The 23,657-nt window shown below is 41.2% G+C and overlaps 1 protein-coding gene across 3 annotated transcripts in view; it reads right to left on the minus strand.

Moving 5' to 3' along the window:
• Nucleotides 1–23,657, minus strand: part of LOC141146702 (NHL-repeat-containing protein 4-like) — a 37,736-nt gene that overhangs the window by 6,103 nt on the left and 7,976 nt on the right. Inside the window, exons 1-2 of one of the 3 annotated variants that reach the window (XM_073633231.1) lie at nt 23,325–23,502; nt 19,413–19,952 (exon numbers count right to left, since the gene is read on the minus strand). In XM_073633231.1, the coding sequence (XP_073489332.1) occupies nt 19,413–19,946 (534 nt within the window). In that variant the 5' untranslated portion in view covers nt 19,947–19,952; nt 23,325–23,502. Of the gene's footprint in view, nt 1–19,412; nt 19,953–23,324; nt 23,503–23,657 lie in introns of those variants that run through there. The other 2 variants (XM_073633408.1, XM_073633317.1) reach the window with 2 other exon arrangements.

Raw genomic sequence — 23,657 nt, forward strand, 5'->3', positions numbered from 1 at the left:
ATCTAGTTAACATCATTGATTGGACAAGCAGAAATATTTAGAGGAATGCTATACCTGGCTCAAGCTGGGCTCCTCCACATGTTGCTGCCTGGAAGGCCCAGGTTGGGCATCTGAAGCCTCAGCTGGGTGGAAAGGAAGCGTGGAAGGAAGACTGGAGAGTGCTGGCCTGGGTTCAGTCTGACCTGCCAGAAAATGCAGCCTGTCATAGTACCACATCCTGGGGACATAGATGTCATCTGCAGCTCCTGATCTCTGGGAATCCTGGACCTTCTTGTGCTCCTTTAGATAAGTGCTCCTCAGGCCACCAATTAGGATCTTCAAATAGGTCATGTCTGCCGTGGGGATCACCGTCTTCACAAATTCCAGCAATTGATCCAGTGCTGCCTTCCTCTTTGTTTGGTTCTTATAATGTGGGTGGTTTATCTCCCAAAGATCGGTATCTTTCAAGATATCCATTTTTACTGCAAGACACAACACAAGACAAACCCTAATGTCAGGCAAAACTCTCCTAATCTAGTTACAATATAGGCCTCAATCTAGACGCAGTATAGGCCCAAGTTTGGCTCTTACCTTCGTTATCACGATCAGCGCCTCCGATACTCCTTCCTCCGCTCACAGATCGTACGTACTACGCACGCGTGTTACGCTTTATACACACTGCGCATGCGTGTAACTCCGCCCGCCCCTGACGTTCTTTCTAGTCTATTCCCCGCCCCTTTTCGTTCGGCGCAGTAGGTGAAGAGCACATGGCGGAGTCAGAGCAGCAACGAGGAGGAGGAGGAAAGCCCGGATCCGGAAACGTCCCGATCCAGAAGGAGACGATTTAAGGCCTCAAATATGTCCTTTGGTGAGATGTTGGAGATGGTCGACATAATGAAGAAGGCCGACTATGATGGAAAGTATGGACCTTACCCCAACCCCAATATCAGAAAGGCCAAGATCATGGGGAAAGTGGTCAAAAGTCTGCACTGGAATTTCAGGGTACGTCGATCGAAAGATCAGCTCAGGAAGCGGTGGTTGGACCTGAAATTAAGAGAGCCCGAGCAGTACAGAAAGATCCGGAGAGTGCTGCAAAAAAGTAAGTAGTTGTGCTGTGTTCCTATTCTTTTTGTCTTTCTTACGTTCGTGCTGCTCCATGTGCTTTTCTTAAGTGTTGTACAGTTTAAAATGGCAACTTTCATGTTCCTGGGCACATTATTCATTCATATCAAACATTTTTCTTTCGGCCTATAAAACACCATTGTTTTGGCCATATGCATTTGCCCACATTTTTTAGGGCCTACTTGTATGCAACAAATTTGGTTGTGTAGATGGGTTTGTTACTAGAATGAAATGCAAACTAGATTCTGTGTAAGGAGAGGACACTCAGCAGCTGTTTTCACATCTGGAAGCTGGAGCACTAGTGTGGGACACCAGAACACCCTTTTTATTAGGGGGTCCCACACAGGTGCTCCAGTGGATACTATAGGGGTGTCTCCATCTGTGAAGCTTGTACCAAACAGGTAAAGTATTGAAGCTTGACAAAGGACACTCAAAATTCTACATCTTGGAACTCCGACAAAATAGACAATTGTACCCCACTTCTAAGCAATGTTTCATATTTATAGTTCTGCCATCAAATATCTGTGTGCTAAGTATACCATTTTTGTTTTACATAGGGGAGAAAAGACTTGGAGGACACCCCTCATCCAAGGAGACCAGAGACCCCCCACCTCGGGAAGAAGGGGAAATACCCCCAACACAAGAAGAGCAGGAGGAGGAAGACGTGGTGGAAATAGGCACCACAACAGGTGAGTGTCTGCGACCACAGACTCAGGTAAGCGATGGATGCCGGCATATTTATAATCCCTGTTTTTTTTTTGTTTCTATCTTTTTAGGTGATTGTGATGTTGTGGATCCAGGGCATTTCACCTCGGAAAGTGCACAGATCCTGATCGGGGAGATTATGGGATATAATTTAGCATTGGAAAATATCAAGAAAACCAGCAATGATGTTATTCAAAAAAATAATAACATCATTGATGTCTTGGGGAGAGTTTAAAACCCCTCCAAATGTTTTAGCGATTTTGAGAAAAGCCAAATTTTGAAGATGCACACAGTGTGTCAATATGTGCTATCTGCCATCACGGGAGATCAATGGACGTGTTTTGGGGGTGCAACCCCCTTCCTCAATAATAAAGTAGCTGAGAGGAAGGGGTTTCTCCCCCAAAACCCGTCCCTTGATCCCCCATGATGGCAGCTAGCACATGTTGACATTCATAAATTGGTGTGCATCTTCAAAATTTGGCTTTTCCTGGGGTGACTTCACCCCATCTGAACGCAATATCAAACACAGTTCCTAAATACTCATGTCTGATATTGCCTTCAAGTTCTACCTAATGTGAACTTTGTAAGTTCAAGATTTGTGTCTTTCTTGTTGTTTTGAAACATGCCTGTTTTATCTTAAATGGACATTTCTATTTTTGATAATGCCACCACAAAAATTGTTATACAACAAACATGTTGGTTTGTTTTAAAAACCTTTTCTAAATGCACATGTGATTGTGCAGGTATTAAAAAGATTGTTAATCAAGAATGTGTGGATTATTGTCTCAACGCTACAACACTTTTGTGGTGATGTAATTGCTGCTTTCTGTGACAATGGGTGTTATTTCCTAAGGGCAAATCCACTTTGCACTACAAGTGCAGTTTCAGTGCATTTTCAAGTGCACTTGTAGTGCAAAGTGTCTTTGCCTTTAGTAAATAACACCCAACAGTGCTTTGTAAGGTTACTCAATCACGCCATTTTCAGGACTCACCACATTTCTGTCAGGGTCAGCTAAAACAAACACAAGCAGTAAATGTCACCAAAGATTTGCTTAATTTTTTTTTATTTGATCAAGGTTTCACAAATTGTCTGGCATATTGATGGCCCCCCTACCCGGAAAGAACTCAAGGTATCTTAGCCGGACATCACTCAGGGAGGGCAAGCCAGGACGGCCACTTTCAAGCGCCGTCAGGGTTGTTTCATTTATAATTCCGGCCTCAGGCCCAACTGAGCCAGCATAGTTGGCAGAATGTTGCCATAAAAAGTTATGTAGAACACAGCACGCCAGGATTATATGATTCAGTTTATACTCCGCCATATGAATGGGTGTAAGAAATAGGCGGAACCGGCTGGCCATGATTCCAAATGTGTTCTCCACCGCTCTTCTGGCTCTGGCCAGCCGGTAATTAAAAACCCTCTGGTCCGGGGTGAGGGTCCTCATCAGGAATGGCCGCATAAGGTGGTCCCCCAGTGCAAAGGCTTCATCCGCAACGAAGACGAATGGGAGTCCTTCCACATTGTCTTCTGGAGGTGGCAAGTCCAAGCTGCCATTCTGGAGACGCCTGTAAAACTCCGTTTGGGCGATGACTCCACCATCGGACATCCGGCCATTCTTCCCCACGTCCACATACAGGAACTCATAATTAGCCGACACCACCGCCAACATCACAATACTATTGAACCCTTTATAATTATAATAGTATGACCCTGAGTTGGGTGGTGGGACGATGTGGACGTGTTTCCCATCAATTGCCCCTCCGCAGTTAGGAAAGTCCCACCGCTGGGCAAAGTGGTAGGCCACAGTCTGCCATTCCTGTGGCGTGGAAGGAAACTGTGGAGGAAAAAAAAAATTAGTCTTTTTGCACATTAAAACGTGGAAAGCAGATTAGACACAAACATTCTTGGCCAACATCAAGATAACATTTATTAATGGGAATTTTTAAACACCAAAGTATAAGGTACACCTATCAGATTCCCCCTCCCCCACCCCCTCTCATGGGCCATTTCTAACATTATATGGGGGGGAGCTCTTGGACAGGTAACACTCTCCACTTCATTGAGAGATGAATGCCTAAATAATGGGTATTACTTTGAACAGCCCCTCCTTAGTTACACTATTGGCAGCCCACTGGACAGGTAAGAAGTTTCATAATACAAAGATATAAATACACATTGTACACATTTGAGCACATTTGGAAATTCTGCTATTACCTATCAAGATAATAATAGGATACAAAAACTTGAAACAGTACCATTTGAAAGTATACATGCAGGCCTTTGCACTACATGCTTTGGGGAATTCATCCATAAATCTGACCAACAAAGAGGTGGGTATAGTGTGTATGGGTTTGGCAAAGTCAGCAGATAGATGATTGAGGATAGATAGAGAATTGGTATCAGCTGACTTAGCAGTTGGGGGGAGGGAGGGTTAAAAATGATTTGGGGACCACCCAAAAAAAAGCCTCTGGCACTCTGCTTGAATTTAAAGCACCAATCACATTTTAAAACATTTTAGGGGGTGTTTGGGGTAAAGCACTACTATGGAGCTGACAAAATACATTGTTAAGTGACTACATGAGGTGAATATAGGGCCAGGAGAGCATGCTGGGGAGGTAAGTGAAGGCAAATATGTATGAAGGAGCAAAATAATAATTACATAAAAATCCAGCATGCATGACGACAAAGGGGACATTCACAACATATTCCAATCATGGTAATTAGGGAATGAGGAAAGAAATACAATATATTATCAAACAATAAATACAATAAAATGTGATATTAAAAAAAATCTTACCTTAATATACATCTTCTGCAGGACCTGTATGATGGCAGAACAGGTCTCTGGGATAATGATCCCCGGAGCCTGGGGGGAGATGCCTGTCGAGAACTTCAAGTCCTGCAGGCTTCTCCCTGTTGCCAAGCACCGCAGGGTAGCGACGAGCCTCTGCTCCGGAGTGATAGCTTGCCTCATGCAGGTATCCTGCCTACTGATATAGGGGGTCAGCAAAGCCAACAAACGGTGAAATACGAGGTCCGTCATCCAGAGAAAGTTCCTGAAATCATCAGGATTATTCTCACGGAGCAAAGGCATATGAGAGAACTGGTCACGCTGAAGCAACCAATTCTTGGTCCATGAACTCCTCCCCACCCTGTTCATGGACTGGACTTGTGTCAAGGTTAGGACCCCAACACCAAGCCCCCGCACAGCACGACCTCTACGAGGAGTACGTATACGCAACATGGCTAGAAAACGGTCGGCTGCTCAGAACGAAGTAACAGAACGCACTGAAGAACAGCAAGGCCTGTGAAGAGCGACCTGAAAAACAGTAACGAACAAACAAGAACACAATGACAAGTCACGCGTAGCTTGCTTGCACGCACTGAAGAGCAGATACAAACCCACAAGCACAAACTGAACAGCAGAAAACGATCTGAAAACGAGTCTGAAAAAGCGCGAATCGTCTCTCACCAAACTTTTACTAACACGAGATTAGCAAAAGGAGCCCAAAGGGTGCCGCGCTTGGTTCTGAACTGGCCTTTTCTAGTCTCGTCGTATGTGGTTTACGTCACCGCGTTCTTGGCGATCGGAAATTCCGACAACTTTGTGCGACCGTGTGTACGCAAAACAAGTTTGAGCCAACATCCGTCGGAAAAAATCCTAGGATTTTGTTGTCGGAATGTCCGATCAATGTCTGACCGTGTGTACGGGGCATAACTGTGAAAGCATCGCGTTACCTCGCTGTCATGCCAATAAAATTATGTTGATATTTTTGGAGTCACTGACCTAGAACAAGTATAAAAATAATGAGCTCAGATATCAATCTAGCTTTATTTGCTATTACCTGTTCTATAGTTTAATCCACTGGCCCTTTCATCCCTTCTGTGTCCCCTAGTAAGGTGCACATGAGCTGGGCAATATACAGGGTATTACAAAAGTTCCCCAGCACACTTTTTCTATTAGGCATCTAAAAACTAAACTTTTTCAACATCCGAGCCTCAGGTTAAAACAGGGCTTTTGCTTGCCCATGTGCAAGTATACACTTTACAGAGATGCCTTGATGCAGCAGTGTGGCTCTGTTAGTTGATGCAAAGGGTGAGAGCTTGACTTTGCTCCATTCCTCTATATGCTGTCCCTGCATTGTTTGGGGCTGCCTCAAACCAGGAATAAACTATTTCTATGCCCTGCATAAAAATTTTAGATTAACCTATACTGCATGTATAGTACAGTATGTTACAACCTGCATTGACCATAGAAAGGAATGTAGGTGCTACACCATTACATTATTTTAGGCCTTATCTGACACCTAGCTGAATCTGTAAAATCACTTCTATGCTGTCCAATTTTATAAGCCTTAGGCCAATGTCACATGGCAATTCTGCAGCTAATGGCAAATTGTCAGCAGCAGAATCACAGAGAAGAGTCTTACACTTATCTTAATGGAATTGCCACCTTGCTAGCTCATAACATTGCTTAGAGACTGATAACTACCTGGTTCAGCTAGCCAGGGAGCGCCTACACAACAAGAGATCTATGGTCTGTTAGTGATCCTGTCACCAGTGAAATGTTGCTAGTGACAGGATTACCCAAGTGACATAGGTTTTAAAGTTTAATTTCATCTTTTATAAACTCTGGACATTTTAGACCCCCCAAATACATACCTATTTTTCATGGATCTGCGTTATGATCATGTGACATCACAGATCCTCTTCCTCTGGTAGAGGGCTAGTTTTTAATACTGCAGAAAATGTCACATAATGAGATATCACCATTATCTGAAGTATTCGCTTATGAGCCCAGGGCAGCTTTGTCACTAGGCTGATGAAGGGGCCCTGCATGGCTCCAAAACGTTGCCTGTGTATGTACCATGTGACCATGTAATAAGGCTTTGGACCCCGTTAAGGAATTCTTGATGTGCTGGTGACATTTCTTTGCATTGAGGGCAACCTAATGACACGCCCTTAGGGGCTGGGTCATTCACACCCTTGGGTCACAAGAAATGTGTTGAATGGCGACCACTCAACCCAGAGGAGGGTTAACAAGAAATGACAGAGCGGGAAGTCTGTAGGCAACAGCACCACAGAAAAGGGGAATATTTCAGCTACAGATACTTTTTTATTTAAAAAAACTGTTGGGCAAATAAATGTTAAAGCTGAAATTGGGCTTTAATCACAAACGTCAGTTTCAGAATTTCTTAAAATCTGAACACTTTATCATTTGAAGAAGACTTTTGACAGTTGGTGGTAATCAGAAAACATATCCACATAAGGCATTAAAACACCTTGCCAGGAAAAGATTGTGCAGCCCATCCCAACTACTCATTGTATAAAATAAGAACATTTATCAGCTACACAAAAATGCTGTATAGACTAACAAGTTATTAAAACATGTTTTGACAAGTGTTTTGTCTAGCAACTCAAAGCTGGTAAAGTCAATAACAACAGAAAATTCCAAGTGCTAACCACATAGTATGACAGCACCCAGTAAAGCTCATGTGAGATTATGTTACCCAAACACATCAAATGCTGAAAGACTCGTCTGGCCCACAATGGCATTGGATTTCCCTGAGATTTGTGTTAGGGTTGCCCAAGTGATCAGAGATCTTAGCTGCAGTATAGTTTAAAACAGTCTGTGCATTTGAAATAAAGGCATTCTAAATGTAATGCAGTCTTTATTGCCCAAGGTTTTTCTCTGAACCCACACATAAATAATAAATAAATGTAAAATGATAATGAGAAAAAAAAGCCAGTCCGTCTTTCCCCTAAAATTTAAACACAAGAACAGATGGGGGGCTGGATTCAGATTTTCGAATGCAGCGTACACACAGCCGGCTGACTTTTCAACTGGACTGGTCCGACGGACCGAGTCCGGCGGACAATCCGATCGTATGTGGGCTTCATCGGACCTTCAGCAGATTTTTCCAGTCGAAAATCTGACGGACTTTAAAATTGGAACATGCTTCAAATCTTTACGTCGTAACTCTGCCGGACTCAGAAATCCGCTCGTCTGTATGCTAGTCCGACGGACAAAAAAAGACGCATGCTCAGAAGCAAATACGAAACGGAAGCGCTCGGTCTGGTAAAACTAGTGTTCGTATTGTAGGTAGCACATTCCTCACACTGCAAATTCTGTGATCGTTGAATGCAGCACATTAATTGTCTTCTTAATATTGCTAGAAGAAAGAAGTTGTTTTGCTGTTCATATTCACACAGAGTTCTCACAAACTGATTTCTGGATTATTACTCTTGATCTCATGAATGATATTGTATTTATTAAAAGCCATATCTTCATACTAATGTTTACACAATTGTTTTTTAGAGTTATCTTTTATTATTTTTTATTTCATCAAGATCTTTTTTTAGGATTGTTTCAAAATTATTTTCTCTTTATCTCCATATATCTTTTTTTTTTTTGTTTGTTTGTAAAGTTACCACAAAGAACCATTTCTTTTTATTTGTTTCTATTTTTATTTTTTGTTGTAAATTTACCACAAAGAACTATTTTTTATTTGTTTTTTTTGTAAAGTTACCACAAAGAACCATTTCTTTTGTACATTTTTAATTTTTGTTTTGGTATAAAGTTACCACAAAGAACCTTTTTTGGTATATTTTTTACATTTTTGTATTTTTTTGTTGTAAATTTACCACAAGAACATTATATATTCTTTTGTTTTTGGAACCTCAAGGAGGTTGTTGTCCCTTGTTAATTTGACATTGTCTATAAAAAAAATGATGTTAATAAAAACACATAAAGTATTTTCCTAAAATAAAATATCCATTTATTTATGGTAAACAAAATAAAGATGAAGTCAACGCTGGAGAAACTTTTTGAATTTGTGAAGACTTTTGGCCCTAGGGCACACATCAAGTCTGTGGAAAAGAAAATTGGGATCTTGAGGGAGCACAATCTGGTCCAGGAATCCCAGAGATCAAGAGCAGCAGCAGATGACATATATGTCCCCAGTGGTACTACACCAGCCTGCGTCTTCTGTCAGACCAGACTGAAGCCAGGCTTGACTTGTGGCAGGAGGAGGAGAAGGTGGAGGAGGGGCTTGCTCATTTATTTGTGTGTTGACAGTTAGCTCTCCCTTCAGCCCCTTGTGAAGGACATTAGAAAAAAGTTTTTCACACAGGAGGCGTTGTCCCTTCTCCATTTCCAGCAACCTGCTGGCTATATAGGAGCCATAGGCCTCTTCAGCTTCGGGGGGGTCTCTTGAGGAAATTAGTTGCTTCTCTAATGAGGTGCAGTGATGCCTCCTCTGTCACCGTCCCCTTTCTGGGCCTTTTTGTATAAAGGCGAAGGGGAGGAACCTGTGATTGTGTGAGGCTCCTACTGGGCCCGGCCACCTCCTGGCTGACACTAACCCCTGCCTCCTCCTGGATGACACTGGGCCCGGCCTCCTCCTCGATGACACTGGGCCCGGCCTCCTCCTGGATGACACTTTCCACACCTTCCTCCTGGCTGATCTCATCCTGTGTATAAAAAAGGGACATAGTTTGAGTTTTTGTTTCATCAATGACACACAATTTTCAGCTCATGACTTGCAAATTCAATGTTAATACATACAAAATAGTATCAATCTGACACCAGCATTTTTTAAAGCTGGTGACAAACATTTTTGGCCACTACTGTCAATTGATATGTATACATCATTTTTTGGATAAAATCCTTAATAGTTAATCAATTATAACATCTGGTTAACATCATTAATATTAGGACACTAAATATGTCTAAAAATAATTTACCTGACTCCAGATGGTCACATCCGGTTCTTCCAGGATAGAAGACCCAGCTTGGTCCTCATCAGCCTCTGCTGGGGTGGAGGTAAGGGTGGAGGGAAGGGTTGAAAGTGATGCCCTGGCTTCAGTCTGGTCATCAAGAAAACGTAGTTTATCGTAGTACCACAGCCTGGGTACATATACATCATCTGGATCTTGTTATGCTCCCTCCTATACATATTTCGCAAGATCCCAATGTTATTTTCAACAAACTTAAAGGTTGCTTCTGGGATGAAGTCTGCACAAATGCGAGAAGTTTCTCCAGCTTTGCCTTCCTTGATGCTTTAATATAATATGCAGGGTGTTTGACCTCCCATAAATTCCTCATCTCCCTGTATTTCTCAATAAATGGTATCAGAAATTCAGGGTCCTTAAATTTGGCATTCATGTTTTCTGTAAAAGATAATACACAAGACAAAAACACTAATGTTTCGGCTAAACTCTCATAATCTTATCCCAACATAGGCCTCATCAATTTTTAAGCAGTATAGGCTGCTACAAAGTTACAAAAATTTACCTTAGTTTTGGACGCACGCAACTTCAGTTCCTCTATCCTCCACGCACAGAACGTACGTACGGCACATGCGTAGTAGCTTTATATACACTGCGCTTGCGTGAAACTCCGCCTGCGTCACCTGCCCCTGACATTCTTTTTTAACGAATATTCTCCGCCCCTTCTCTCTACGGTGCGCAGTAGGAGCAACAATGGCGGAGACATAGCAGGTGTGTACTACCTCAGGTAGCGAGGAAAGCCCGGAACGTCCCGATCCGGGAAGCGGAGATTTAAGGCCTCCAATATGACCTTTGAAGAGATAGTGGAGATGGTGGCAGTTTTGAGAAAAAAAGATTATGATGGGAAGCATGGACCGTACGCCCGGCCTAATTTAAGAAAGGCAAAATAATGGCGAAAGTGGTGACCTTGCATCTTTGTTTTGGGGTACGGCGCTCTAAAGATCAGCTGAGGAAACGATGGTCCGACCTCAAACTCCGGGAGCCGGATCAGTACAGACGAATCCAGAAATAGCTTAAAAAAAGTAAGTACTTGTCGTGTGTTCATATTCTGTTTATTACCTTGCATACTGCTACATGTGCTTTTCTTTACGTACGAGTTTAGAACGTTAAAGTGGATGTAAACCCAATGTCATCCTTTCTAAACTACTCTCATAGGGGTTATCTATAAGGTTATACATGCCTCCTGCATGTATCTTTACCTGTCAAATGTCTTCCCTCTGTCTGTTATTAGACCCGAAAAACTGCATATTCTGTGGGTGGGTCTGTTGTCTGGAGCTCGGTGGGTGGAATCGTGATATCAGTAGACTCCCCGCCCACCTCTACACTCCCTTGTGTATTTCTAACACTGAACTTCTGCTATGATCCCTAACATCCAGTGAAAAGATAGGAAAGTAACCACATGACTTCAGCATGCCAAATCATGGTGAGGTGTGGAACAGCCAATCCTTGCACAGCTGCTGAAGAAAGGAGTGGGGGAGGGAATTAAAAAATACTGCATGTCTCTTAGGCTGTCACTCACAGCAAGGGAGAGTATTTGACAAAGTTTTTCTCAGTTTGTCAAGAATTCTCTCACTGAACAATAAAAGAGGATTGCTCAGAGATGGATTAACTCTGTGTGGCAAGACAGGGCTCAAATGATAGGAAATCTTATACTCTACAGTATGATATTTTTTTTTCGGGTTTACATCCACTTTAAACAATCGTAGTAAACATCGTTCGTACTAAACATTATATGTATATGTGTGTATATATATATATATATATATATACATGTGTGTGTATATATATATATATATATATATATACACACATACATATATATATATATATATATATATATATATATATATATATATATACACACACACACATATATATACACACACATATATATGTGTTTATTTACTATTATTCCACATTATTTAGGAATAGAGGCATGTCAGCGATTGTTAATTCAATCAGGCATCTACAAAACCGAACAAATTTCATTTTTGCTTGACCTTTTAAAAATTACTCTTGAGGAGAACTATTTTCTTTTCAGGGATACTCATTTCTTGCTTATCCTTGCTTTAATGGCATGTTATAAATAAACATATGCATATATAGATGTTAAATGGTATGCGATTTGAACTAATTAGCCATATTGATTCCATATGTGAAGTACTTTACTAAACCTGTATTTAAATGAATGATTGGAATGAAACCTTCAGGTGTGCTTCAATGGATCTCAGGAAGGGCACAAGCTGACTAGCCCAAAACGTAATCCATCCATCCATCCATATCTGAATCTACTCATGTCTGAAACTGTGTAGGCATTTGTTGCCTTTGATACTGCTTGAAAGGATTATACTTGCTTTGTAAATCTCTCCTGAAGATATTGTGAAATAAAGCAAAGAAGTTTTTAAGTGCAGCAACCTCTTGGACTTTTTTCTATGTACAGGGTCGGTGGGAGGACCTGATTGTTGGCACTAAACTGTAAGCAGAGTGCGGTTCTCCTCTACAAGTGTATATATATATATATATATATATATACACACACACATACATATATATATATATCTATATATATATATAGATATATATATATATAAATATATACACACACATATAATATATATACACACACATATAATATATATACACACACACACATATATATATACACACACAATGTATTTAGTTGATACAGGGTTTAAACAACATTTTGGTCTTGGTAATTTGTCTTATTAAAAGAAGTTTAGGACATTGTTGTCTAGATGTCTTTTGAAACTAGAATGAATAGCAAACTTCATTTCATTCAGTGGACACCAGAATTATTAAATTGTCAAATTTGCATGCAGGACAAAAAAGAGCATTAAAAAATTACAGCATGCATGAGGACAAAGGGGACATTCACACTATATTGCAATCATAGAAATTTGTGTTTGAGTAAAGAAATACATTACATTAGCAAACATTAAATACAATAAAATGTGATGTTAAAGGATAATTCTTACTTTAATATAGTCCTTCTGCGGGACCTGGATGATGGCAGAACAGGTCTCTGGGATAACGATCCCCAGAGTCTGGGGGGAGATGCCTGTCGAGAACTTAAGGTCCTGCAGGCTTGTGGTCCTGCAGGCTTCTCCCTGTCGTCAAGTAATGCAACGTGGCGACTAGCCTCTGCTCTGCAGTGATGGCTTTCCTCATGCAGGTATTCTGCCTGCTGATATAAGGGGTCAGCAAAGCCAACAAATGGTCAAAAACGGGGTCTGTCATCCGGAGAAAGTTCCTGAAATCCTCAGGATTATTCTCACGGATCTCACGGAGCAATGGCATGTGAGAGAATTGGTCATGCTGGAGCAACCAATTCTTCGTCCATGAACTCCTCCTCACCCTGTTCATGGACTGGACTTGGGCTGAAGAATGAACTACAGCACCAAGCACATACAAAGCACGAGCTCGACGACAAGAACGTACTCACAACATGGCTTCAAAACGGTCGGCTGATCAGAATGCACTTAACAGAACGCACTGAAGAACAACAAGGCCTATGAAGAGTGAGCTGAAAATCAGCAACGAGCGGACAATAAGACACAGATAAATCAATGCGAACTGACTAGACGCACTGAAAAGCAGATACAAACCTCACAAGCACATACTGAACAACAATTAAATGAAAATCCGAGTCTCACAAGCGCAAATTGTCTCTCACCAAACTTCTACTAACACGAAATAAACACGAGATTAGCAGAAGGAGCCCAAAGGGTGTCGCACAAGCTATTGAACTTCCATTTTATAGACTAGTCGGACCTGGTGTACGTCACCGTGTACTAGGCTGTCGGACTTTGGTGTGATCGTATGTAAGCAGGTCCATTCGTTAGAAAGTCCGTCGGAAGTCCGCCAAAAGTCCGTTGAAAGTCTGTCGGACTTTTGTTGCTGAAAAGTCTGCCCGTGTGTACACAGCATAAGAGTCACTATATTGTCACTAGGCACACTGGCCCCAGTTCAGCTGCACTCCACAAAAGGGGATTCCCCCAGGAAGGACCCAGAGGTGAGAATCCACACACAAAAAACATCTAACAGGAAGATGGCCATGTGTTTTGAAAGGGAGCGTAGCTGGACAAGGAAGGATAAGCAGCCCTGCAGTTTGGTCTGAGCAGGACAGGTCTGCATTTGACCATTAAATACACCATGCAGCAACCATTAGAATGTTATACTAATTGAAGACCCAGGTTTAAATGTTAGGTGAAATTAAAACCCTTTTTAAAGAAGAATTCTAGGTATGGCATTTATTTACATAGTTACAGTGGTCAAACTTGGACCAATGTGACTATGCATATACCATTGGGTAGCGCAGAGGTACCCTTGCACACATTCATTTGCATATATCATATCTGTGGGATCCTTCTAGAAGCTGGAAATCACAGTTGTAGTTACAGCTACTCCAGTAATCTCTACTAGCTTCCAGGTCCCATGGCAAGCAATTGTAAATGAGACTCTAGACATGCCTATATTCACCTATCTTTGATCTTGACATTGTTTCTTTTGAAACTGTATTGGAGGTCCCAAAGCTGTTTGCCCCTGTGTTGTTTGTTTGTGCCTCTTTTACCTTGTAAGGGAACAAAGAGACACCTGTGGGTGCGCACTACTAAATGGTGCTGTGTGCATCCATAGACACATAGTACCGGACAAGAAACATCTCTACTCCCTCCTCACAGAAATACGACTGACAGCAGATGGAATCTAGTGCTCCACTGCCCTCAGTGTATTCTGGAAGGAAGTTCGGGGATCAGTGCAGATCAAACCCATAGCCAACACCAGTGACAACACAGCAGGTGGGTGTTTGGGGAAGATGGGGGGGGGGGGGGGGGGTGACACATGTACGACTTTTTTTTTTACTTTAATGCTGTGAATGCATTAAGGTTAAAAAACATTAAAGTTTTACTAAACTCAGGAGTCTGCATTAACTATATCTGGTCTCCTACAGTACACAGAACATGGAAATGCAATTATTTTAGTAAATATGAACTGCTAAATACCTTTTCTCATCAGCAGTATAAAGCAGTCTTGTGACTTCTATCAGTGTCTGTTTAAAGCTTGTAGGAGGAGTTTTCACTCTCCTCTGGCTGTTCTATGAGGCTGCAGGACCCCCGACCCTCTGTCAGGACAGAGCTGATTGGCCCTGTGCTCATCACATGCACCTTCCCAATGAAAAAACTCTCTAGCAATACACCCCAAGGCTCTGTACTATCAGCAGATCGATTAGGGACTGTGAAAGGAGTGGAGGATCAAACAGCCTTTTTACACAATGCAGAGAATTAACCCCACAGTGGGCATAACAAGCATGCTTTACTGCATATACAATCTGATTTTACTGTTGTGGGTTTAGTAACACTTTAAGCCTTACTACTACTTTAAGTTTATTTTTTTGGTTTGAGTGTACGTGAATGTGAGTGTTTTAGATCCATTATTTTTTCTGCACAATTTATTTACCCTTTTAAATGTGGTTCAAAAAAATTCAAAAATTTGTTTTACCTTAATGCATTCTCTGCATTAGGATAAAAACCTTCCACTAGCTGTTCCTCCACCCCTCACCTCACTTACCTGAGTCCTCTCTCAATCCAGTTCTGTGCCCATCTGCAGCTCCGCTCACCTTTCTTTCTCTTCTCACAGGACACACAGGCAGTATGTCCCGCTGCTGTCAGTCAAATCCCGTGAGCAGGGAACAGGGAGTGAGGCTGTGTCTAATGCCCTGTACACACGACCGGTTTTAATAAATAATAAACTCTGAAGGTTTTTCCGACGGAGTTCTGACAGATTTCCACTCAAGCTGTCTTGCCTACACACAGTCACACAAAATTCCGACAGTCCAGAATGTGGTGACGTACAACAAGAAGTTGAAGTGGTGACTAGAAAACAGAAGTTCAATAGCCAGTAGCCAATAGCTTCCGTCTCGTACTTGCTTCAGAGCATGCGTCATTTTTGGTACGTCGGAACAGCATACAGACGAGCGGTCCGTCAGAATTTTCAACATAAAAAGTCCGATGGGGCATACACACGATTGGAATATACGATGAAAAGCTCTCATCGGACTTTTTCTGTCAGACATTCCGCTCGTGTGTATGCGGCATAAGGGCGCACACAGCCCGGCTTGGGCGCACACCCTCACATTTTTCCCTATAGCACATGGCCTGCTATGGGGGCATATGCAGGAGACTAGGAATGGACTGCTCTGTTGGGGGACTCCAGAAGAGGAAGGGGCTGCTCTGTGCATTATCATTTCACAGAGCATGCAAATATAAACCTCTTTTTTTTGTTTTAGGAAAAAAATTGAGCCTTTAGTATCACTTTAACTTTCTGAAACGGGCATTTTTTAAAATCTTTATTACAATATAGTCATCTGTTTTTGTTATTACTGTGGCGTGCCAATAAAAGCTGTGTTCCAGCCACACAAATAAATACACAGTGAGCCAAATGGAAAGTATAGGTACTGCTCAGGCTTTGGAGGGTCCTCATCCAATGCCAACTGTTGGGAGTGTCGGTCGGGAACGGAGCTCATCTGGGCTCCAGATGTCACAATGTAGCAGGAATAGTGTCCCATAAGCCGCCCCAACATGTTTCACTCAGCCCCCCGGAACTTGATCATGATTAAGCTCCGGGGGATGGAGCGAAACTCGTTGGGGGCATGGCCTGATTTTACAGGACCTAGGTTGCCTTCTCATACCATCAGGACCCTCTAAAAACCTGCAGTTCTGGCTGAATACTGCACTGTTCTGATACTTTAAAAGCAGGAAATTAGGGTATATAGAAATGCTTCCTTGTGCCTTTTAGGTCAGTGCCTGCTTTACCATACCCCCAATTTGCTGAATAACAGCTCCACAAATCACTGCCTCATGTGAATAAAGCCTCAGATGTGATATATAGGGGAAACTGCATTACACAAAATATAAATTTTGACTGCTGAAAATTGAAACTCGGCACAAACATTTTTTGAGTCAGGAAGATTCAGCACCAATAAACTCCAAATTTTTATTACCAATATTGCTCCCCTTAACATTTATTAGACCTTAGCTGTGAATTTACCAATGTTCTGTTTGGCCTAGCCTTCCCACAACCAGCTAGTCCTTGGAGACTCCTTGGAGCCAAAAACCTGTGACTGTGGGGTATGGGTGCCAACCATAGAGATATAGCTTGTTAAAAGCCATTAATGTTTATGCCTGATGTTCATGCAAATAATGAATTGAGGAATTAAAGGTATGTTTGGATCTGGAGAAAAGCCTCGTACACACTATTTTTTTTTCCTTCAACCCAGTGGGCTGAATGAAAAAAAAACTGACAACTCAGGTCAGAGCCACTGTACTAACAACCCAATGTTAGTACAGCAACCCCCCCAGCTGAGCTATATTGTTCTGACAGGGGTATGCCCCCCCAGAACACTCTGGTTAGTGTATGTAATCAGCCCCCCTAAGTCAATACTTTGTTAAACCACCTTATTACAGCTGCAAGTCTTTTTGGGGATGTCTCTACCAGCTTTGCACATCTAGAGAGTGAAATTTTTGTCCATTCCCCTTTGCAAAATAGCTCAAGTTCTGTCAGATTGGATGAAGAGCATCTGTGAACAGCTATTTTTAAGTCTTGCTACAAATTCTCTATTGTACTTAGGTCTTTAGATTTAGACTTTGACTTGGCCAGGCTAATACATGAATATGCTTAGATCTAAACCATTCCATTGTATCTCTGGCTGTATGTTTAGGGTTGGTGTCATGCTAAAAGGTGAACCTCCGCCCCAGTCTCAAGTCTTTTGAAAACTCTAATGCCACGTACACATGGTCGGACTTTCCGACGGGAAATATTCGATGTGAGCTTGTTGTCAGAAAGTCCGACCGTGTGTATGCTCCATCGAACATTTGCTGTCGGAATTTCCACACACAAATGATTGAGAGCAGGTTCTCAAATTTTCCGCCAACAAAACTTGTTGTCGGAAAGTCAGATAGTTTGTACACAAGTTCATCGCACAAAAGTCCATGCATGCTCTGAAACAAGCAGAAGGAGCCGCACTCTGCTATCAGAAAAAAATCCACGGTTTTGTTGGCGGAAAGTCCGATCGTGTGTACACGGCATAACAAGTTTTCTTCCAAAATTGCCCTGTATTTGGCTCAATCCATCTTCCCATCAACTCTGACCAGCTTCAATGTCCCTGTTGAAGAAAAGCATCCCCACAACATGATGCTGCCACCATCATGTTTCATGGTGGGGATGGTGTATTAAGCGTGTGCAGTGTTAGTTTTCCACCACACATAGCGTTTTGCTTTTAGGCCAAAAAGTTAAATTATGGTCTCATCTGACCAGAGCACCTTCTTCCACATGTTTACTGTGTCCCCCACATGGCTTCTCGCAAACTGCAAATGGGACTTCTTATGGCTTTCTTTCAATAATGGCTTTCTTCTTGACACTCTTTCATAAAGGCCAGATTTGTGGAGTGCACGACTAATAGTTGTCCTGTGGTCCTGAGATGTGGATCTCTGCATGGGCCTCCAGAGTTACCATGGGCATCTTGGCTGCTTCTCTGATTAATGCTGCCCTTGCCCGACCTGTCAGTTTAGGTGGATGGCAATGTCTTGGTAGGTTTGCAGTTGTGCCATTCTCTTTCCATTTACAGATGATGGAATGAACAGTGCTCTGTGAGATATCCCTGACCTGTCTGGTATGGTCCTTGGCCTTCATTATACTGTTTGTTTACTAAGGTTCTCTAACAAACCTCTGAGGGCTTCACAGAACAGCTGTATTTATACTGAGATCAAATTACACACATGTGGACTCTATTTACTAAAGGAAGGCAATTGGTTCCACTAGATTTTAGTTATAGGGATATCAGAGTAAAGGGGTCTGGATACAAATGCATGCCACACTTTTCAGATATTTTTTTGTAAAAAATGCTGAAAACCATTTATCATTTTCCTTTCACTTCCCAATTATGTGCCACTTTGTGATGGTCTATCACATAAAATCCCAATAAAATACATTCACATTTTTGGTTATAACATGACAAAATGTGGAACATTTCAAGAGGTATGAATATGGAAAGTAGCAATATTAGGGAATTTGGTGGTGTGGTACAACACCTGAGGAAACATGTAAAGTAGCAATATAGGCTAGACTCCAGCCTTCAAATTTTCTTTAAGCCTCAACTGGCGTCTTTCCATGTGCACTGCCCGTTGACGGTTTTTTCGTGACTTGACCCTGAGTCGCAAACAAAAGATCCTCATTTGGGTGAGCGTTTCATGATGGGCATGTTAGTCAACAGCTCATTCCAATATACCATTACCATTATTATTTTTTTCTTTATATTGTATTTCTAGTCCTTGCAACGGTTTTAATTTTGGTTTGGTTTTATGCAGTGTTACATCTAACTGTCTTCAAATCATCCCCTGATGAGCCCAGAGGGGCGAAACATGTCGGGACCATCACTCTAACATTATCTCCGAGTGATTATAATTTGTCATCTACTTCGAATTTTAGATGTATTTTTGTACTTGTGCACATAACTTATACCAAACCTTTTATCATGTTCTGTATCTAACATTAATAAACTTGTAATTTTTATACCTAGTATGGATTAAAATTCCTTGTTTTTTCTCGTGGGCACCTTTTAAACTCCTGGCAAAAAATCTCCCTTTTCTACAAGAGGTATGAATACTTTTTCAAGGCACTGTATATTGCTTGAACATACATTTGTTGAGCCTCTATACCAGCAACAATATTACATTAACAGTTTTTTCTGACTTTGTATTGAGCTTATTTAGAATTTCACTGAAACCAGTCCTATTTTACATACCTTAGTAACTGCAATATATTCTGGTCTTTGAAGTCCATCAACAACATTTGTCTTCAAGACAGCGTTCATTCGCCAGTCCACACTAACAATGTGTACTTTGCCCCCATCTGTCCAGTCAGTCACTGCAATACTGTTGGAACACATTACAGCCAGCCCATAAGAATGTTTCCAATCCGCTTTAGATGACTTCAAAAGATGTATCATTTCCCCTTCCTTAGTAAATACTTTAATACCCTTAGATCCATTTGACACAAGAAGAAGACCTTCGTTTGTGCATGCCACATTTCCAAGACATTTGGTATTTTCAGACCCATATGAAAATGTTTGCTTGTGGTGTCCTTCTAGAGAGAAGATCTGGATTTGGTGGTTGCCTGTATCTTTAATGGCCAGATCACCATCTAAAGTGTTTGTTACGCTTGTAGGCCAAATGAATTTCCCATCCTCTGAGCCAAAGCCTCCCCATTCTCCAACAAGATTATTGTAGAAGATCCGCTGTATACCTGAAAGCTTCCATTCCTTATTGAATTCATGCATGGCTTTCTAGATTGAAAATGGGATTAAGATATAATTTGGAAGAGTTATACTACTATTCTACTACTATTGTAAAACTATTATTATTTTGTAATATAGCAAGCAAAGAAAAAGCACAGGGTGCAAGGCCCCACATCCTGTTTGATGACAGTGCATTATGGGGCGCTACGAGGCAGACGAACTTGCCGCGAGCGCCCCATATGTTTGTTTGTTCTACGTACAGCTGATGTTTGAGTCGAACATCAAGCCCATCCCTAGTTAATGCTGATTGCAAAAGTAAAGGTCTGCTGTAAACTGTATGCCCTGACATGTGAGATCATTTGCTTTTAAACTTTCCTATTTATGTCATAATCCTTTTTCTATTAAATAAAAATAGGGCTGTTACCGATTAAAACTTTCGTGTTTGATTAATCGTTTTTTTTTAATCAATTAATCGACTAATTTTGATTAATTATAACGCACATACAGATCTGTGTCCACCAGATGCAGCCTTGCCTGTGTCCCCCAAATGCAGCCTTGCCTATGTCCCCCAAATGCAGCCTTGTCTGTGTCCCCCAAATGCAGCCTTGTCTGTGTCCCCCAAATGCAACCTTGTCTGTGTCCCCCAAATGCAGCCTTGTCTGTGTCCCCCAAATGCATCCTTGCCTGTGTCCCCCAAATGCAGCCTTGTCTGTGTCCCCCAAATGCATCCTTGCCTGTGTCCCACAAAATGCAGCCTTGCCTGTGTCCCACCAAATGCAGCCTTGCCTGTGTCCCCCAAATGCAGTCTTGTCTTTGTCCCACCAAATGCAGCCTGTGTCACATCAACCCTCCCCCCCCCCTGTTCTCCACGGGAGCACAGCGGTAGTGTACTACTTACCTTGCTGTTGTCATCTCCAGCGGTGTCTTCTTCATACTTCCTGTTTCCTCTCTCCCGGGCGCAATGGGAGAAAGAAAACAGGACGGAGGCACTTAGGGAAGGGGGGAGAAGTCTGGTGACGTCGGTGTCTGTGACGTCACCGGATCTCCGACGGAACTCCCTGAAGACCCAGAACCCGGCGGAGAGGTGAGTACCGATCAAAAGAATTTTGATCAATCAAAAAACTTAACGATTAATCGAGGAATTAATCATTAATTTCCGCAACCCTAAATAAAAACATATTTTAGTAAAGAAATACATTGTTTTGTGGATTTACTGGTTTAGAAATAAATAATGTGCACATAACGACACAGGCATTTACTAGAAAGGCTAAGGACAAGCTAAATACACACATACACAATACACATAATACCTCTTCTTCATCCAGCTCCTGTAAATAATAGGAATCTAACATTTTTTAAAATTTCTGTTTCCTTCGGAATGCATGAGAATAAAAGAAACCAAGTGTATTATTAACAGAGGAAAAAAAAGATGCATTGAAAACATCACAATATGTAAGTTAAAATAGCCCATTAAAGAGTTGGTCCAGCAAGACCTCATATTCAGTAGCTGATGGGTCCTGTAAAGGTAACTAACTACGTTTAAGTACCTGCTTAGGCATTACGTTGGAGTCTAATCTTCCTCCTGAACCCTTATTTACCCAGTCCACTATATATATATATATATATATATATATATATATATATATATATATATTTATATGTATGTATACACATATACAATCTATGCCGAAAAAAGTAAAACAAAATGGAATGTTAAAGGCGTGTAAAGATCTTGATGGTTGTAAAGAGACAAAAAACAAACGGAACTTCACTGAAAAAGGGAAAGGCATGCAAATGATTTTAAAGACACATAGGAGGAGATTTACTAAAACTGGAGCACACATAATCTGGTACATCTGTGCATAGTAACCAATCAACTTCTAGGTTTTAGCCCTCGTTCTCACTGAACGCAGGTTTAAAATCGTGCGAGTTCAGCTGAACTTGCACGATTTTAAACCCGCATTTCAGTGCGAGTTTCGGGGTGATTTGAAAGACATCTGTGCGGGCTCATGCACAGATTTTTACTGAAATCGCCCCCGAAGTTGCCAACAGTAGTGCAGGAACTATGATTGGGACAGTGCCGTTGCTGGCGCATGTCAAATTGCGCTGATACGAGCGGGGGCTTATTGTCAAAGCTTAATTGAACAAGCTGAAGTTAGAAGCTGATTAATTACTATCCACAGCTGCCACCAGATTCTGTGTGCGCCAGTTTTAGTAAATCTCCCCCTTATAGTAAAAAATAGGCACACATTGGGGGTTATTTACAAAAGGCAACTCCACTTTGCACTACAAGTGCACTGAAAGTGCACTTGGAAGTGCAGTCGCTCTAAATCTAAATCTCTAAATCTCATCTGAAATGAGGGGAAGCTCTGCTGATTTTATCATCCAATCATGGGCAAGTTGAAATGCTGTTTTTTATTTTCTTTGCATGTCCCCCTCAGATCTACAGCGACTGCACTTCCAAGTGCACTTGTAGTGCAAAGTGGATGTGCCTTTAGTAAATAACCCCCACTGCATCAGATCTGAATGTGAAATTAAAACTATAAAGATTTGTAAACAGTTCATATCATTTACTGATTTTATATGTAATTACTGTACTTGTTTATACAATGCACAGGGCACTTCATGTGATGTCATTTAAAGCAAACTAATCAACTAATCATGTTACTGACATGACACATTTGACATGATATATATAGTCTCCAGGAATAAGGATGGAAGTGCTTTTAAATTCACTTCCATGTAGCATTCTTTACAGACACTCAGTTAAGTATGCAATTTTTTTTTTAAATATTTGCACTTACAGTTCATTTTTCGGGACCTGTTTTTGGAAGAACCACTACCTGCTTCTGATCCAAGCAGTACTCAAAATAAATGCGTGCCACATATTGCACCTAACTGTGCCATAATACAGTTATGATCATTTTATACATGTAGTCTATACTGCAGTAAATGAACAAATGCTGGATTACTCTTTAAGTAAATTCAAAGTGCAGATTTGACATTTTTTAGATTAGACCATTATTTGAGATTGGGATGAATAAAGGTAGTTATGCATTTTATTAGTAAGGAGTAGCATTTATTAGCAGAAAAATGTTAAACCTACTTTGTGCTTTGATAGCATGCGCTATTCTTTTTTATTCAAACATGACTTTAGTAGCATGCAGTAGTCACACATTTTGTATTTTATTAGCATATAACAATAGAATTATCACATGCCTGATTGTATTATTTAGCAATAGAATCCTTTAGTATTAACAATATTATTTAACATTTTTATGTTGATAGCATTCATCAATCTAAACTAAATTAGTGTATTTCATGTCTGGCTATTTGGTGTATGGAATTCTATAATATCAAAAGAATTGGCACATGGTATAAGAGTTTGATGTAAGAACTATAGTAATTTGGCCATCTTACCTATTTTGTTGCTAGCATCTCTTCCACAGCAAAGGAATGAGTAAGTGCCTAATGTAACAGTGCTCATGTATCCACCCCTAAGTAAATGTTATCTTGGTCCAGTTACCATGGAGCAATTCCTAGGAGAACCTCTCAGCTGCATGCTTATACAGCTCAGGATATCCAGTTTACTTAGCTTAGATATATGTTTCATACTGCTGCTCCCCATTGACAGTACAACACAGGCTATATGTATTAAAATCTAGAATAGCCTCCCTGGAAACCAACAATGTTGTATGTACAGGCAGTAACGTCAACAGTATAATAAATGCTGGCCGTTGTAAGTTTTATATT

The sequence above is a fragment of the Aquarana catesbeiana genome, linkage group LG01, assembly GCF_042186555.1.
Source record: "Aquarana catesbeiana isolate 2022-GZ linkage group LG01, ASM4218655v1, whole genome shotgun sequence".
In the NCBI taxonomy this organism is placed as follows: domain Eukaryota; kingdom Metazoa; phylum Chordata; class Amphibia; order Anura; family Ranidae; genus Aquarana; species Aquarana catesbeiana.